The sequence below is a fragment of the Hetaerina americana genome, unplaced genomic scaffold (genome assembly GCF_022747635.1).
Source record: "Hetaerina americana unplaced genomic scaffold, ioHetAmer1.1.p SCAF_9, whole genome shotgun sequence".
In the NCBI taxonomy this organism is placed as follows: domain Eukaryota; kingdom Metazoa; phylum Arthropoda; class Insecta; order Odonata; family Calopterygidae; genus Hetaerina; species Hetaerina americana.
In genome coordinates this window covers 76,828,896-76,845,283 of record NW_027287538.1, presented here as the reverse complement: position 1 = coordinate 76,845,283, position 16,388 = coordinate 76,828,896, and the positions used below count along the sequence as shown (strand labels likewise).

General features: G+C 40.8%; 1 protein-coding gene across 1 annotated transcript; it reads left to right on the top strand.

Annotated features, from left to right (window-relative positions):
- The first annotated feature begins 4,616 nt into the window (after positions 1-4,616).
- On the top strand, positions 4,617-16,226 carry LOC139698887 (uncharacterized). Its single transcript, XM_071597840.1, has 6 exons — positions 4,617-5,330; positions 5,575-5,653; positions 5,775-6,206; positions 8,589-8,902; positions 13,481-13,696; positions 14,542-16,226. Exons 1-6 carry the CDS (start codon positions 5,182-5,184, stop codon positions 14,921-14,923), a joined length of 1,572 nt encoding a protein of 523 aa, XP_071453941.1. The 5' UTR covers positions 4,617-5,181; the 3' UTR covers positions 14,924-16,226.
- The last annotated feature ends 162 nt before the right edge of the window (positions 16,227-16,388 follow it).

The following is a 16,388-nucleotide window of genomic DNA, read 5'->3' as shown; positions in this document are numbered from 1 at the left end:
AAATTATTGTTAATATTATTACTGCTATGGCATCATGTGCACTTCTCTATTTTAAGAATCCAAACTGATCATACCCTAAGTAATCATCTTCCCTCCATCTCCATCCCTTTGCTGATGACCCTACGTACTGGCGCCACTGCATGAGAAATTAAACTCATTGTTCCTTAGGTCCTGACATAGGGCTGCTTTTCCCTTTTATGGAATGAATTTCAGTACTGAATGAAAAGGTCTTCCAACTTATGGTTCATAAATTCAAAACTTATTTTCTATAGTCATCACATATGTCTGCCTAACCTTTTCTTGAATAGTAACTAATCTAGCAAAATCTTCCAGCCATTGCCCTCCCATATAAATGCTACAAATTAGTGTATAAAAACTCTTCCTTTCACATTTTCCTAAACCTTTGATTAGTTCCACAGGAATGTTGACTACCCACACAGCCTTACTTGATTCAACTCCCTTAATGCCCTTTCTTGTATCTCCCCATTAAGTATACCTTGTCTTAAGCTATTGTCATCTATGTCATATTCTCATTCATTCTACGTCTATCTCTTTCTTCTCCCTTCAAATTATTACTCATTTTATAATGTCAGCATCCATTAGTACAAATGGTTGCCAACTCATTTGAATTTGCATTATATGGGTTTATATTGTATGTGTTTGGTTTCGAGAATATGGTATATCTCTGGCTGCTTGCAAACCAGCTTTATTTGGTTGATGTTTTTTTTTATTACTTTCTTTATGTCATTCAATAATTTATGCTGTGCTAGATTACACATTTTACTATTTCTCTTGATAGCATTAAATATGATTTTAACATTTTTCAAAATGAATTTGGTGTATTATTATATTATGCCCGAACATGCCAGCATAATATATTTAACATACAGGGTCCGTACAATAAGTATCTAGACTAGTTCTAAAAATCAAAATTTATTGCAGTTATCATTACAATTACATCAACACACTTAGTTCGCCACATCTGCCACTCTTCTAAAGCCCGCTGGAAGTCGGTTTCTGGAATCCTGTTCAGAGCCTTTGTCGTCGCCGCTTGAACCGCCTCGATGGAGTCAAACCGATATCCTTTGAGCTCCTTTTGAGCTATCCTTTGAGGTAATACTGTTGTCGAGAACATCTTCATCTTTTTTTGTTTGGACAGTTTTTGTTCCTTGCTCAAGACTTTCAGTACCAGCTTCGCGCACAATTTCCTCATCGCAAGATCCTCTGTTACAATCGCGTGGATGGTTCCGACTGTAAGGCCGGTCTCCTCACTGGTAAAGGCGATGGATGGTTAAACGCCCGTAAGAGTCCAAAACTTTTTTCACTTTGGTCACCTGAGCATCGGTTCGAGCGGTCGTCGGGTGTCCGCTGCGGCGCTCGTCTTCGATGAGCTCCCGGTCTTCCTTTCACATTTTGGGCCACTCAAAAACTCTTGTCCAGCTTAAGGCATCATCCCAGTAAGCCTGTTTAAAGAGTTAAGGGTCTCCGACGTGGATTTCCTGAGTTTAACGCTTAACTTCACAGCTTAGCGTTGCTTGATGGTGCACTCCATGCTGGCGCAGACGACACCACAAACAACCACACGTCACAAAAATCCACCCCCTGTCTCAACCCATGCCTGGAGGTGACTGAAGTAAGCGCACCTGAGTGGTGGGGGACCCCTCTACCAAGCCGTCCGGTCGGACCCCCATCATTGTGTTTAGCATCTCCAAATATATTCTTTCCGTCACTCTTTGATCTTGTATGGTTCAGCATATGATTTGCCTCACTAAATCTTTGATTGTTTGCACAAATTTGCCCTTCTTACTTCCTGGGAGTACTAGTTCCTCCGTAGACTCTCCATAGCCCTCCACTACATCTCCCATATCCATGCTCTCGCACCATTAGTTTCCCACTTAAGTTGATTATTCATCCCTTTTCACGACCTAAATCTGTGTTTAAACTCAGCCATTGGGACAAGAGGATAAGCATACATAGTTGGGAGGTTTCTGACACGTGGGATGGAAAGTGGAGATGGATGGGAAAAGTGAAATGGATGTAAGAAGGGAGAAATAGGAAGTGGGGGTGGGGAGGGAGGTGGAGAAGCTCAAAGAGGGTAGAAGAAGGCAGCATAGCGAGAGTGGCAATGTCCCCGAGGGAGCAGGCGGGAGGTGTGCGAGGGGCAGGGCTCAAGATTTATTGGGTAGAAATGGAATCAAAAATATCAAGGTGATGGCGTCATTCATTTCCCTCCTCCTGTAATGGCTCCAATGAACAATGATGCTCACACAGCAAAGATTGTAGTAAGTCACGGGAATGACATGGGAAACCAGTTTATGGGTCAAGAGGAGTGGTCATGCAAGGCCCACAAGCAGGCAGAGACCAGAATGCACCGAAACACCACCTGTGCTGGCGGGACAATCCCCAAGTAACTCTGAATGTTCACCATCCCGATTAGTTTGCAACATTAGAACAGTTCTGCTTCCTTAATGATGATTTTTTATGCTTGAATTGTGTAAAAGGCTGCATGATGCATTTATGTGGAAAGGAACGTTGCCTAGTTGATATTGCAGCTATGCTCATGACTATTATGTCATAATTTGTGTCTGCCATTGATCTCCTTCTATTGTGTATCTGAGTAGTCCGGGATTCAGGGTAAATTATGTACCTGGTGGTAATTTAAACAGGGAATCTGAGTGTTTATTTTTAGTTATTGCCTATTTCATTGCATACTTCTCATTGTATTGTTGTTTATTTGAATACTAACTTTACATAATTTAAAATTCATGTAAAAATTAATGTATAATATTCCTCCAGAGAGTGGCATACAAAATTACTCTATTTGGGACCTTACTTCAACACAGTAATATTGCATTGGTTAGCCTCCCGGCAAGTGGACTTTGGGATTTTTACATAGGGTTCAAGTATTTATGGGAGGGGGGATTTCAATGAAGAATGTCCTTTCATCTTAGTTTCATAATAAATTGAATTTTGAAATGTCCATGGGAAAGTCTTTCTCTCCAACTAAATAAGACTTAAATGACTAGATTGTGTGGTTGGTCCACTATTTAAACCTTAATGAGAGGAATGACAAAATACAACTGTAATCCAAATAAAAATTTTTTATGGATAACTTTGACATTACACTTGGAAGGAAAAGTCATCATCTAACAGGTACTTAGTGTGTGAGGTTTGAGTAGATTATTCACCTGACCTAGGAGAACCCGACATCCAGGGTTAGAAACAGAATTACTCATACGCTCAATACGATACTATCTCGCCATCCCTTCATCTGGACGATCTTGTGGGCAATTTGATTACAGAGTTCTAATGTATCCCAAGCCATCGTAAATATTCAAACAACATAGATAGATGGTGATATAGTAAGAGATCTCTTGCATGACATCAAAAATATCCAACAAAGTAGTCATTGGAATAACACAATTCTTTTGTCACTCCCATTATTAAAGCCTTAAGTAGTGAAGCAACCACATACTCAAGTCTTCTTGGTCTCATTTATTCAGAAATAAATAATTTTCTGTGGACATTACAAAAATCGATTATTGCCCCAGAGAAATCAATTCCCTAAAATCATTTTAAATGTTGATTCACTAACCAGAAGAGAAATTGGTTGTTAAAATATAGCCTGATCAATTGAATATAAAATTGTTTTTTGGTGAATATAACATAACCATAGTAGTAGAAAGGCTGAGGTGCAAAACGAAGATGACGCAACGTTTAATTTAAATATTGGCTTATTTAATTATAAGTTCTTGCTCTGCTTCAGAGTGTCTTCTCTTTTGAGGTAGAATCTTGAGAGGCCATCAGGGAAGCATGTCAATAACTGTGTTAGTATTTACGTTTTTCAGTTTTGCACGCACATCAAGGTTCTTTTTGCACTTTTACCGATGTGTGATGTAACAGATTAAAAAAATATATGAAACATCAATTTAAGCACTAGATCGTGAAAATACAAAAAAAGATTCAAATAATGCTATAATTCCCAATGCAGCAACAAAATCAATGGGCCTCAAGTGTTAACAAGGTATGTTGGAAAACTTGACGCCCAAATGCACGCATAAATAATTTAAAATATATTTAATTTGAGCGCAGTCGCGGTGTTGCAATGACTGCTAAAGTATTCCTGCATCATTAGTCTCCCGATGGAAGGTGGTTTACATTTCACAACTGCAAAGCACCAGAAGAGGTGCATATTTCAAATTACCAAAAGAAGACCTCACGAACTTTCCTTGAAATAAAACATTCTCTGATATTCTCCCACGGTGACACTCGGCGAAAAGCTGCAAATTTATACCGAGTAGGATTTTCAAGGAAATCTGCGGCTTTGAATGATTGCTTTTCAAAGCAAGAAAAATATTGTCAATCGTCATAAAAAAATCTTCAATCAAAATTATATTAATTGTTTCTCGTGAATATTGTGAAAAATATGTGTGCAGTATAACCTCGAATTATAAACTTTTTGTGGTATTCGAACCCTTACATATGACTCAAATTTTAAAAATAGGCCATACGCCAGTGTGCAGCTAGTTACCAATTTAGCCGTTAACGTTGTGCTCCGCTTGTACAAGTGTGACATCTATCCGTCATATTATCAACTTTTTGTGTTCAATGTCGTTATTTCCATATAATTTTGATATACTCCCTAAATCATTGGTAGTTTTAACGAATAAGCTCAAAATTTTTATCATATTTTGTAAAATGGGTAAGATATTGGGTGAAGGCCATCGTAAATTATAAGCGCTAGTTCGTTCGTTGTAGTTATGACTGTGGGTGGTGTGCAGAATATGGTTGTCGACGATCATTCAAGAGCGATGGGATTTCATGTATGACAGACCGAATAGTCGAGCACCTGTTAGTAAATGTGTACTTGTTAACCTTCATCGGCTTAAAATGGAGATGGAGGTATTATGGCATCGCCGTGCGTGGTGATGGAATAAGTAAGGGGTTACCAAAACATGGAGGATAGTAAAATTGTATTTTCTGTTGGCTTCTTTCAATTTTGAAGTTTTTTGCGAGATTATTTTAATGTAACCACCGAGCTTCGTATCTCAAAAAGGTATTTGTATACTGTGCATGGTGGTTTAGTTTGTATAGCTTGAAGGCTGTAGTTATGTGCCATGTAATCACCGGAAAAAAAATTCATGAGAAAACTAATTTCTCGAATTGGGACTGGATCAAATAATGTCCAATGATTGCCAGTATACCATGGACGTAGATTCTCCCATTTCTAGCGCCAGTGCAAACCTGAAGCGTTGTAATAGTGCTCCAATGATTAATGAATTGAACACAACGATGTCCACTGCCACTTCAACGACTAGCACGGCGTCAAGGTATGAATGGCATCGAAACTGATGCCAAAGCATAATTTTGTGGATTCTTATTTACAGTGTATTCATTTTATGTACCGCGCACACTTTTCATATTGTTTACAAAGCAAAATTACATCTCACACCTGATATATTCAATGATTCTCACACCTGATAATTCAATTTTGTTGTGGTGAGTGTTCTAGTTTTATGTCCATCGACAATGTTTTTCCATGCATAATCACCATTTTTCTAAACTTATTTACAGGGACTCATTTGCATTTAATGTATTTTCAAGAGAACAGCCGCGTACCAGAAGGTTTAGCGCCAGTTTCAGCCCACTCTTGGTAATTACCAGTGACTTTTAACATTCTCAGGTGGACTCGGTGATAATAGCACTCGAGGAGTCAACTCAATCGGCCAAACGACCACACTCTCGATTTTACCTTCTCTCTGCCCCCTCCGCAGCAAAGCCCCCTGATCGCTGCCACCGGGAATGGGAGCCGGGTCAGCAGCGGCACCTCGTCGGGTAGCGACTCCCCACCGGACCCGTCGTCGCCCCCGCCGACACCGCCGCCCCCGAGGGGCCTGGCGCCCCGCGTCACCCAGCTTCGGCAGGAGGGCCGTCTGCTGGTGGACGTGGCCGGGGTGCGGGTGAGGGAGGCGGCCCACGAGCGGGAACTCAACTCCGCCATGCAGATCTCTCGGTCGTGGGAGGACCTGACCCTGCTGACCCCCTCGCCCTCCAGCAACTCAGCCTCGCCCCCCAACACCACCAGCGCCGGCACCACCTTCTCTCCCGGGCACCCGCTGCACCCGCCCTCCTCCACGCCGCCCCACATGCCCCTCTCCCCTTCCTCTGCCCCCGGAGCCTCCTCTGCACTGACCATCCAACCCAGGGTAAGAACGGTCTCATTCATGCACTCAAAGCTCTCTCTCTCTTCGTCCCTCATCCTGGCCTCATTGACGGCCACTCTTGAGCTCTCAATGTTCATTGTGCAATCGAATGCACTGTCAGTCTAATTTAGTGGAAACTATGCTTGTCCGTATTTTTCAACTTGTTATCATCTTGCAGCATTAAAAATGAATGTTGCAGAAAATTTTAATGGTATTCCAATGAAATGCATTGCACCAGTTGTCTCTAATTTTGTTAACAAGTATGAGTCGTGATGACATGAGTTTTTGTTGCAAGGATGGATTCTCATGGTGTGTTCTGGTTGATGGTCACTGGCCCGCTGAAAGGGCGGGCCACAAGTCAAGCACACATTTAATATGAGGCGGGGTGGTTGTGGCTCAATTGGAGGGGAGATGTGATGTGCCTATCCTGATGGGAACAGTTGAAAGTCGGGAGGTTCTTTCCCCCCCCCCCTCTTATCCTGAGGGGACAAACTTGTTGAGATGTTGCAATGCAACAATTTCAGAGTGTAAAACTCATTCGCCTTTACTGGGATTCAAACCCAGATCCCTCAACACCCGACTGAGTGCTTTAGCCAGTTAAGCGATGGAGGCATCCTCTTACACTCCGAGATTATGGTTTTTACACTCTGAAATTGTTTCATTGTAATGCCCATTTAGCAGATGACTTTGTTAAAAGTTACTGTTGCGGTATCTCCTGCAGTTTTTTGGAATTTTTGAGGTGAGTTTACAATGACCGACAAGAGTGATTCCCCCTCAGGTGCCAGATATGAATCCTCAACCAGCAATCAATCAATCACTGCTTTCGGCATCTAATCCTCGTCTTCCCCCCCCCAAATTCACACTCACCAGCTCGCAACTCTCCCCCCACTCAAGTTCCTTGATGCCTTTGGCCAGGTTAAAATGCAAACCGACGAGACATGCACAATATGAACTTTAGTGAGCATCCCCCCGAGAATCTCCATCTGATCTCAAATGCTAATCCTAATTTCCTTTCTTTTCAATTTGGTATTCTATTGAAAGGACCGTCATGATTATTCCATTGGCAAAAGACCAAAAAAAGTACAGTGGAAGTCCAGTATGATATGTGGTGATTTTGGTTTTATAAGAGGAAATTACAATGTTTTAAATAAAACTTTTTAATTTCCTCTCTTCAACCTTAGTTGATGACCCCAATTGACAGACGTGTTGACCTCCACTGCTCAAAAGCACGTGGCATGTTTTGGTGGATGTCTGCTCAAATAGTGGTCTGTTAGTGAAATGTTTCATTGGGCTTCACTCACGGGTCATCTGGGTCAGTGCAGTCTTTTATGTTCATGGATGCATTTCATCTGGTAATACTGTGGACTGTGGCCCACTTCTCAAATCCATCTGCAACCACTTCCTTTATAAGCTATCAGAACTGAGCATGGATAATTCTCCATCAGAATATGTGAATGAGAAGAAAGTGTTTTGTTGAGTGTTGTTGCCAGCTAAAGGTCCAGGATGATTACTTATGGGCCACAAGAGTCGTAAACAGATGTAACTTTGGGAGATCTGATTGGTAATAAACAATGCTTTGTTAATGGTTGTCAATATTCTGAGGAAAGAAATGATTTTGAGTTGAATGGCTTGATCTTTACAGCTGAACGTCAATGGGGACTATTGGGATTTCACTTTTGTCCTAAAATTAAAAGGACTTTGATCTTGATTGTGGATGGATTGGGATCCGAGGCCTTGAAGTTAAAAAAGTTTTTGAGAATAGTTCTAGCAGCTTGCTTGATAATTGTGATAATGAAACATTTTAGTAAGGAAAACTTTATAGTATTGATAATAAAGTCACATCCAAAGGCAGGCCTTGTGTCATGGCAGCAAAAAACAAAAATGGATTGTGCTCTCTTTCGAAAGGCAATGCATTCCTCGTGGCGGGGGCCACCATCATCTCCCCCCTCATGCAATCCCTGCCCATGCGTTTTCTTGTTTGTGCTCCGGGAAAAATTTGCATCTTTTGACTGGTGCATTTTACCTTTGAATCCGTGAAAAGGTCTCGTCTGCTGTTTATGTAAATTAATTGTTTTTCCTTCCCCGGAGCTTTCTTTGGTGTACGACTTGTGCCGTGCATCGCATCTCAGGATAGATAGATAGGTAATAATAGAGGTGCATTTGCCATGGCTTAAATTTGTTTCTATTTCTCTGACATTGTTTCAGTTTCGAATGGCTTTCCTTAGATTTATCCAAATGGTAATTCAAAATACTCAAATGAATCATCTCTCCTAATTTTATGTTTGTTTTTCTGTGCTCTGCCATCACTTTGTATGAACGGTGAGTTGACTGGGAAGAGCCGTGTCGTGGCAAACGTTCTTGATATGGTGTCCGTGTCGTTTGCAGGTGGGGGTTGAGGGTAGCGGCGGGAAGGCCCGTGGGCTGCTGGACCCGCTTCACGTCCACCTGCCCCCCTCGCTGCTGTGTGGCTCCCTCTTCTCGGCCTCCTCCCCCTTCTCCCACCTCTCCCTCTCCTCCTCATCGCCCTCCTCCACGCCCCCACCCCCGCCCTCCGCCTCGTGCTGCCCCCCTCTCGCCTCCCCCTCCTCCTCCAGCTTCCCCTCCCCCACCAGGCCTGGATTCTCGGGTCGGCAGTGCTTCTCCCCAGGGAGCCACGCCATGGCATCTCCTAGTCCCACGAGAAAGGCGTTCGCGACCAGGTAAGCGCTTGTGGTGGCTGCCTCCGATGATACTCTTCGTGCGTGGCACCCACTGCCCTTCACCCACCCAGCACATTATGGCCCTCTCCATCAATTTCATGGTACTTTTGACTTACCTAGTATACCATCATCTCGAGACCTCTGTTGTGCATGATCTATTTTACTCTCATTTCAGTGCAGCTTTTGCTTTTACATCCAGCATATGGTATTTAAATGCAAGTTTATTTTCCTTCCGTCGTTTCCTTAACTTCTATTCTAAATATGAGAAAAGATTCCTCATGCAGACGCCTCCCAATTCATTTAAAACACATTTGTTGCAGTACTGTTTCATTCACAGGAGAATACATTCAGAGTATCTCCCAAATGCCTGCGACCTCTCCATTATGATATTCATGGAAGAATATGACTGAGATAGCTAATTTAATAAGCCCTTTCCAAACTTAAAACTTGTGTTGATATAGCTGTAAAATCATTACTACATTGGTACCTGATGAATAGCTTCTCCATTTAATTTACAGTTTTTTTTAGATTATTTACTTAACAGACTTCTCTTTTATGTTATGTGACTGTTAATTATACGTATTAGAAGTATTTTAAGAAAGGAAGAGATATTCAATACATTTGACGAAGACAGTCAATAATAATAATAATAATAATAATACATTTATTTGTCCGGAGATTTGTTGCATATTCATACATACACAAATATAGGACACGTCAAATATAATTTTCACAATTTCACAATAGAAGAGATACAATATATAAATATATATATATATATATATACATACCAATACACTAGTATAATTACATATCAATTGTTTAAGCCGGAATTGATGCATTGCGACAATTCAAGGTATTCATTTACAGAATAGAACATATTATTTTTTAAAAGGTTAAACAGCTTTTTCTTGAAAACAGGTACTTTTGTTTCATATTTGATTTCATGGGGAAGTTTATTGAATAACCTTAAGCCCATTGCTTTGGGCCCATGGGCAGTATTGTATGTCCTGACAAATGGTTGGTGCAGGTCATTGCAGGTCCTTGTGTAGTGACTATGGTAATTGTGGTTGGACTTGTAATGGGAAATATTACCCTTTGCATGTAAGATGACATTAAATATATATATGCAAGGTACTGGTAATAAACCAAGTCTTTTGAAGAGAGGTTTACATGGTGCATCGCAAGGAGCATTGCTCATAATGCGTATAATCCTCTTTTGGATTTTGAAGATTATGCCCTTTAAACTTTGTTCAACATTTTTAATTGTTAATTTTATTTGAATTCTATTTGATTAACTTTGAAATTAAAGAATATATATGTATGTCTTCACTTTAGTGGTGAAATTTGAACTAGCCGATTTGGTCATTTATCGGGTCTACATGCCAACAAGTAGCCATAGGGAGGAAGAAATAGGCCGGGCATGCTAACAAAAGAAGGAATAATTGTGCATGTTGAAGGAAACATTTGATAGTGATGTGGGATTGGAATGCAGTTGTGGATGAAGGGAGAGATGTTAGTGAATAAGGGGACTATGGTTTAGGAAGAAGGTATTACTGCAGGGAGAAGTCTGTAGGGATCTTCAGGGGCTGGGTTTCAATCATAATGAACACCTAATTTAAATACTGCAGTAGTAGAATGTGTGGAAATCGTCTGGGGGTCAGAGAGATACGACTGTAACATCATAAAGTACAGGTTTAGGAACAGCGTTATTCATTTGCACAATTTCCCGTGAGTGGACGTGGTTCTGTTCTTAGTTCAGTACTGATAAGTGTAGCGTCCGATACAAGGATAGGATAAAATAGATACGGCAGTTGAAGAAATGGATTGTAGAAGCATCTTTGTTCTACTCACTGCTTAGGTGTGGCATAGGTTTGTCAACATTCTGTACTGCAATGCTGTTTCTAAGGAATGTAATAGAAAATTGTATGTCGGGTTGAACATTTAATCTGTGCTACAAAATAATGAAAAATCAAATGCATTCTTATTGCCGTAGAAATTTTGGGGAGTGCAAATGTGTATTGACATTACATTTGTCACCAGTGAGTCATGTCCAAATTGTGTGTTAGCACTTTCGTACAATCAAGTGGAAATTCTTTTCTGTCTGGCAGTACGAATGTTAAGGTTTACCCTGTCAACTGCGGTTTTATCTATCACAGCCTTTGCTTATTGTGACGTGAATGACATTTCGTTTTGAGTACTAGGTTAATTGGCTGCGGGATATTTCTGTTATATTTACATATTTGATTCTACCCAAAGAAAACTGTCTGAAGAATAAATGTTTCTTACTAACTGCTTGACTCTTGGGAATTGATCTCACTAAAATGAGTCTTTTTGCTTATTTTTAAAAACTTAGTAGGTGCATCAATTCATAATATGACATAGTTTAAGTCTATTGAAATGCATATGAAGAGTAAATAAGCAATCCTATGTTACATTTCTATTTTCCCCTCGGATGAGGCAAGTGCACCGAATGCGTCTTTGGTTGAATAGTATTCATCCTCAATGCACGATGCTTGGCTCTGAATTAGCAGTCGGCTGAGTGTCAAGAAACACTCTTTTGATGTTGGGGTACTGTTAACTAAACAGTTGGTGGGAATTCTTGCATTTGTTGGTGGATTTGGCATTTCATCTCTTAGATTAAGGTTTAGCTTACTGCAATGCTGCAACATGTGTGGGCCGAAAAACGAGCAGGAAATGTAATAACATTACATGAGTCTGTTCTCTGGTCAAATGGTTAATAGGAAAGAGTGAGTTTGCCTTGGAGACAAATAAGAATTATGATACTTTGGAAGTGGAAGTAGGCATAATGTGACAGCAAGTGTCCTTGGCCCTTGTGAAAGCAAAAAATTCTCAGCAAGCATGTGCTGATGTAAGAATTTTTGTAAGGGATGCAATCTTATTTATTAGAAGATTTTTGGTAAAGGGGAATCAGTGGATGTATATGTTTGAGGGTGGTCCCAGAAGTACCCGACCCTACAAAGAAAACAAAAATTTTGGGGAAAAAATGTATTTATTTTTCAACATAATCTTCTTTCAGCTCTATATACTTTTTTCCAGCAATGTTCAATAAGTTTGATACCCTTTTTACAATAAGAACTGTCTTGCTCCTAAAAATAGCCATTAACTGCCGACATCACTTCTTCACGGTTGGAAAGTCTTTGAAATCCGAGCCATTTTTTCAAGTTTGCGAAGAAAAATAATCAGAGGGGATTAAATCTGGTGAACGGGGTGCATGAGGTAGCAATTCAAACTTAAATTCATGAATGCTGGGAGATAAGTAACAGTGACCTTTGGGGCCATTCATTCTTCAAATTCATTCCTGCAGTTGTGGTGGCGACTGGAGGAGTGCATATCCATACGAGAATCTCATGTTGATGGCAATGATTCCTTCCTTTGCTCTTTTCAACGTGGCAGTCGGCTATCTATAAGGCAGCACCTCTATTGAAAGGGATGGCATTTTGGCTGTAATGTCACGTGGTTGGCGGCCGTGACATCATTGGTGGGGATGTAGCAACAGAAAGGGAGTCGTATTCAGCTATTGCGTCTTTTACTTGACCCTTTAAGCAATGGGGCTCAGGCACCGGGGAGTAGGGATGAGGGAGCGGGGCAAGGCGGGGCCATCTCTGGTGTCTCGACCCACGGGCCCAGAGGATGAGGAATCGGGAAGGAATGGGAATCGGGAAGATGGTAGCGGACATTGTCTTGCCTTGGTTTCTGAGAAACCCACGCTGCATACATTGTCTGGTATGCTTGGGAGAGTTAACCAATAGCGGTGTGGGTTTCCGAGAAACCCACACTACATCAATGTTTGTGTGGGTGTCTCGAGGAGAAGTAAAATTTTGCTTCCATGTGAAGCTTCTGCGGTGTGCATATTTTAAACACCTAAGTCCTGTGGGGTTTACTCCGTGTTGGTCCATATTTCTGGGACAACAGTTTCACCGGTAGAGCAATCGACATCTTCAGGTCAGAAGTTCATTCAATCCCAGGAGACTTAGATGTTCAATAAAGTTTGGTTTATGTGTTTCGTAATATTAGGGACCAGGAAACCTAACCTCCTCTTACCATATGGTTTGGTTTCTCATTCACTCGGTGGTTTACTATCAGTTTTTTTTAACAGAAGGGTTTTTAGAAAAGCTAAACCCTGTGATTGATGAGAGGGATGGATACCTGTTTTAGTGCCACTGTTCCAGTGGGGATACCATTAAATATGTTTAGAAATTTCGATTACCTAAATTGTGGATGTGGGTTACTGTGGTTAACTTCTGTTCACAGTCTGAATTGTATCCTGTTATTTTTAAATAATTCCACTTTTATCTTTTTAATTGAATGCATGTATTCACATTTACCTGTTTGCACATTAAGTCAATCATCCCTTTCATAAGGAGTGAGGGAGGTACGTTAGTAACTGCGATGCCAACCGCAAAGCACATCATTTGGGGTGTGTGAACATTTCCTGCTCTTATTTCTTTGAATGATGGACGAGAGCACTTGGTAATTGAACCGCTGATATTATGTGATGTTGCTTCTCAACTCTCTGTTCCTAATTCATGGGGTGCTCTTCTGTGGGCCTTTCAGACGCAGCCTGAGTCCCATTGCCATGCGCCCGAGTTCCTTGGGTCCAATGAAGCGAAAGTTTGAGCTGGGGGAGGCGAGCGAGGAGAGGTCATCTCCGCTGGGCGGGAATGCACCTGTAGCCATGGTCGGGGTGGCTGGGGGGTCATGGGAGCACCACCTCTATCCGCCAGCCAAGAGGGCCAACCTGGGACTGCTGGTGGCCAACACCAACGCAAGGTGAGATGCTGCCATCACTCCTCCTATCCCTCCGCCCTTCCCGAGAGGGGAAAAGTCATCTGAGCCGCTGGCATTTCACGATATATGCACATGACCTCCCAGAGACTGTCTTTCCAGAGGTGTATGACAGCAGTCATTACTCGGCTGTAATTTATGTATTAATTAATGGCAAAATTTTATAAAAAGTGATAAACCCATCGTGATTCAAATGCCCTTTAATTGATTCTCTGCCAAATCATTCCAGATATTACTTATCTTTGCGGTTAGAACTGTCAGCAGAGGAGGGAATGCTTATGTGTATTTTGAAAATTTACTCAATTTAAATTTCAAGGTGTCATGGAGTGCTGTTATTGGACCCAAAATCCATTTCATTCCTATGAAATTCATATGACTTAATAGAGTTGGAATATTAATATTTTGAAATTTATATTTCCATATATATGCAGGCGTGGAATTGAAGGAGATGTTGAAAGGAAACTTACTTTTTCACAAAATAGACAGCTGTTCGTGATGTTGACACATTTGAGTTAAGTAGTAATGATGCCCCAAAACGTTTTTCATCATTGAACTTTCTTTTTTCATCTGCATGCTTGTGCTATTAACTTTCAAATCGTATGCACTATCATTTGGAGTTCTATTGCAGGCAGGAGTTAAGTGAGAAGAAAAATCTATTAAGATGGGGTCAAAGTCTAGGAATTGCAAATCTAGAAAACACGTGGTTACCATGGCATTTTTAGCCTTGGATGGCCTTCTTTTAGCCCCTATTGGTGATCCCCAATGTGTGTGTGTGTGTGTGTGACCCTCTCTCTAAACATCTCCTCTTTCTCTTCTTCTTCTTCCAAAAGGGTCTTTCCATCGTCAGCTGGTTCTGGTGATACCTCCGATGTTCGTGACGACTCCAGCATTGGTTTTGCATTTAGGCCTGTGGGTTCGGTGACAGCAGAGAGCACACCTGGTGAAATGGCGTCTGTCTCGAGGGAAGACTCTGTGTCCAAAGTGGTGGCGATGGAATTGGGTGGCGGTGGCAATTCCGCTGATTTGGGCGAATCGTTAGGGCAGCAGCCGTGCCGTGAAGGAGAAAGGGTGACTGATTTAATGGAAATGGAGAAAGATTCCAATGCTCAACCAGCAGATGAGTCAATGACGACAGAAACACTTAAAACCTCAGTGAGGGAGATGTCGGAGGGAGGCAGGCGGGATGAGGAAGGGTCGGTGGGGAGCAGGTGAAACCCACAACTTAATAATGAGTGAGATTGGAGTGGCATTCTGGCAAGGTGCAGAGAGCATCTGGAAGAGAGGATGACCGTTTGTGGATTGGCGTCTCCAGGGTTTTTCTTGGTGTCCCCATATCAATGCTTTAATTCTTCCTCGTAATTAAAGATGCCATTTTAACCTCATATCATTATGGTATGTTAGATTTAATTTCTATTGTGGTGATTTTTGTAGTAACACTTAATGTGCAAATATTTCAGAATGGTATGGCATTTGTGGATTTGACTTAAACTTGTTTGTCTACAACGTAATTGAATGGAAAACTTGCTGCTATGTGAAAGTGCTAATGTTTTTATTCCTCTGAAATAAATTTTCCTATTCCCTTATGGGTACATTAGTTACTAGCTACAAAGAAATTTTATGTTATGGTGTAATCATTTTTCCTGTTGTTATTTGTTTCAGCGGGTAACTATGAAATTTGTGTGCCTATCATTCTGATTGTCGTCGAGAATCTATTGATATTATTTCTTGTGCAATGCATGCTTCACATTGTGTGTATTTGTAATTTTAAGAAAAGTGTCCTCACTTCCTGGATTTGAATTTAGTTTTTGTATGATGTGAATGAATGCTGGAAATGGTGGACTTGCCATTAGAATGTGGCGACGACAACATTTATGCCTCATGCTATGACATTGAGTAGGTATGCAATATAGTATTGCTGGGATTCTCACTGCACGAAGTGACTAAAAGGAAACATCTGTATTTATTGAATATTTTTTGGATCAAAATGAAAGCATGTATACCCTTCAATAATGCAATATATTTAATTTTCTGTGGAAATTCATATTTATGGAATCAATTGCCTCATTCAGATTGATGTACCTAGTTCTGTTGTGACTATCTAGTCTTTATTGTTAAATGATGTCATAGTGTCATCTCTCGTACTATTAGTTATAGTTGAATTATTTTGTATATCATTGCTAAGATTTGAAGTCTTATGTGCTCATAAGTGTTTTTGAACTTAGAAATGAGGTTATTAGGTAGTCGTATTACAAGTAGAGTGAACACTGTAACCAAGATAGATGTTTGGACAGTTGAAAAGCTTTATCCATCATATCCACTATGCATTGTTGAATTTTCTGGGCATTCTTGAGTGCCGAGACAAATGTGGTCGATGTCGCCGTCAGATTGACTATACTAAATTAACCCTGAAAGTATCCTGTATTTTTCCACTGATATAAGTCATGTTCTGCTTTTTCAAATCTTGTTTTTTGTCTTTATGTGCTACATGATTAAATTAAAATGATACAATGACGTATGACATTAGTTTATTTACGCTCACTTCGGCCCTCTAAATAAATTTAGCGACACGGATATCTCCACAAGAAAGACGCGGCTGTACTATCTGAATTATGGAATGCGTGTTTTTATGTAGGCGTCAGCTGGCCATGCATCAGGAAAATTAGTCATGTAAAGGCAG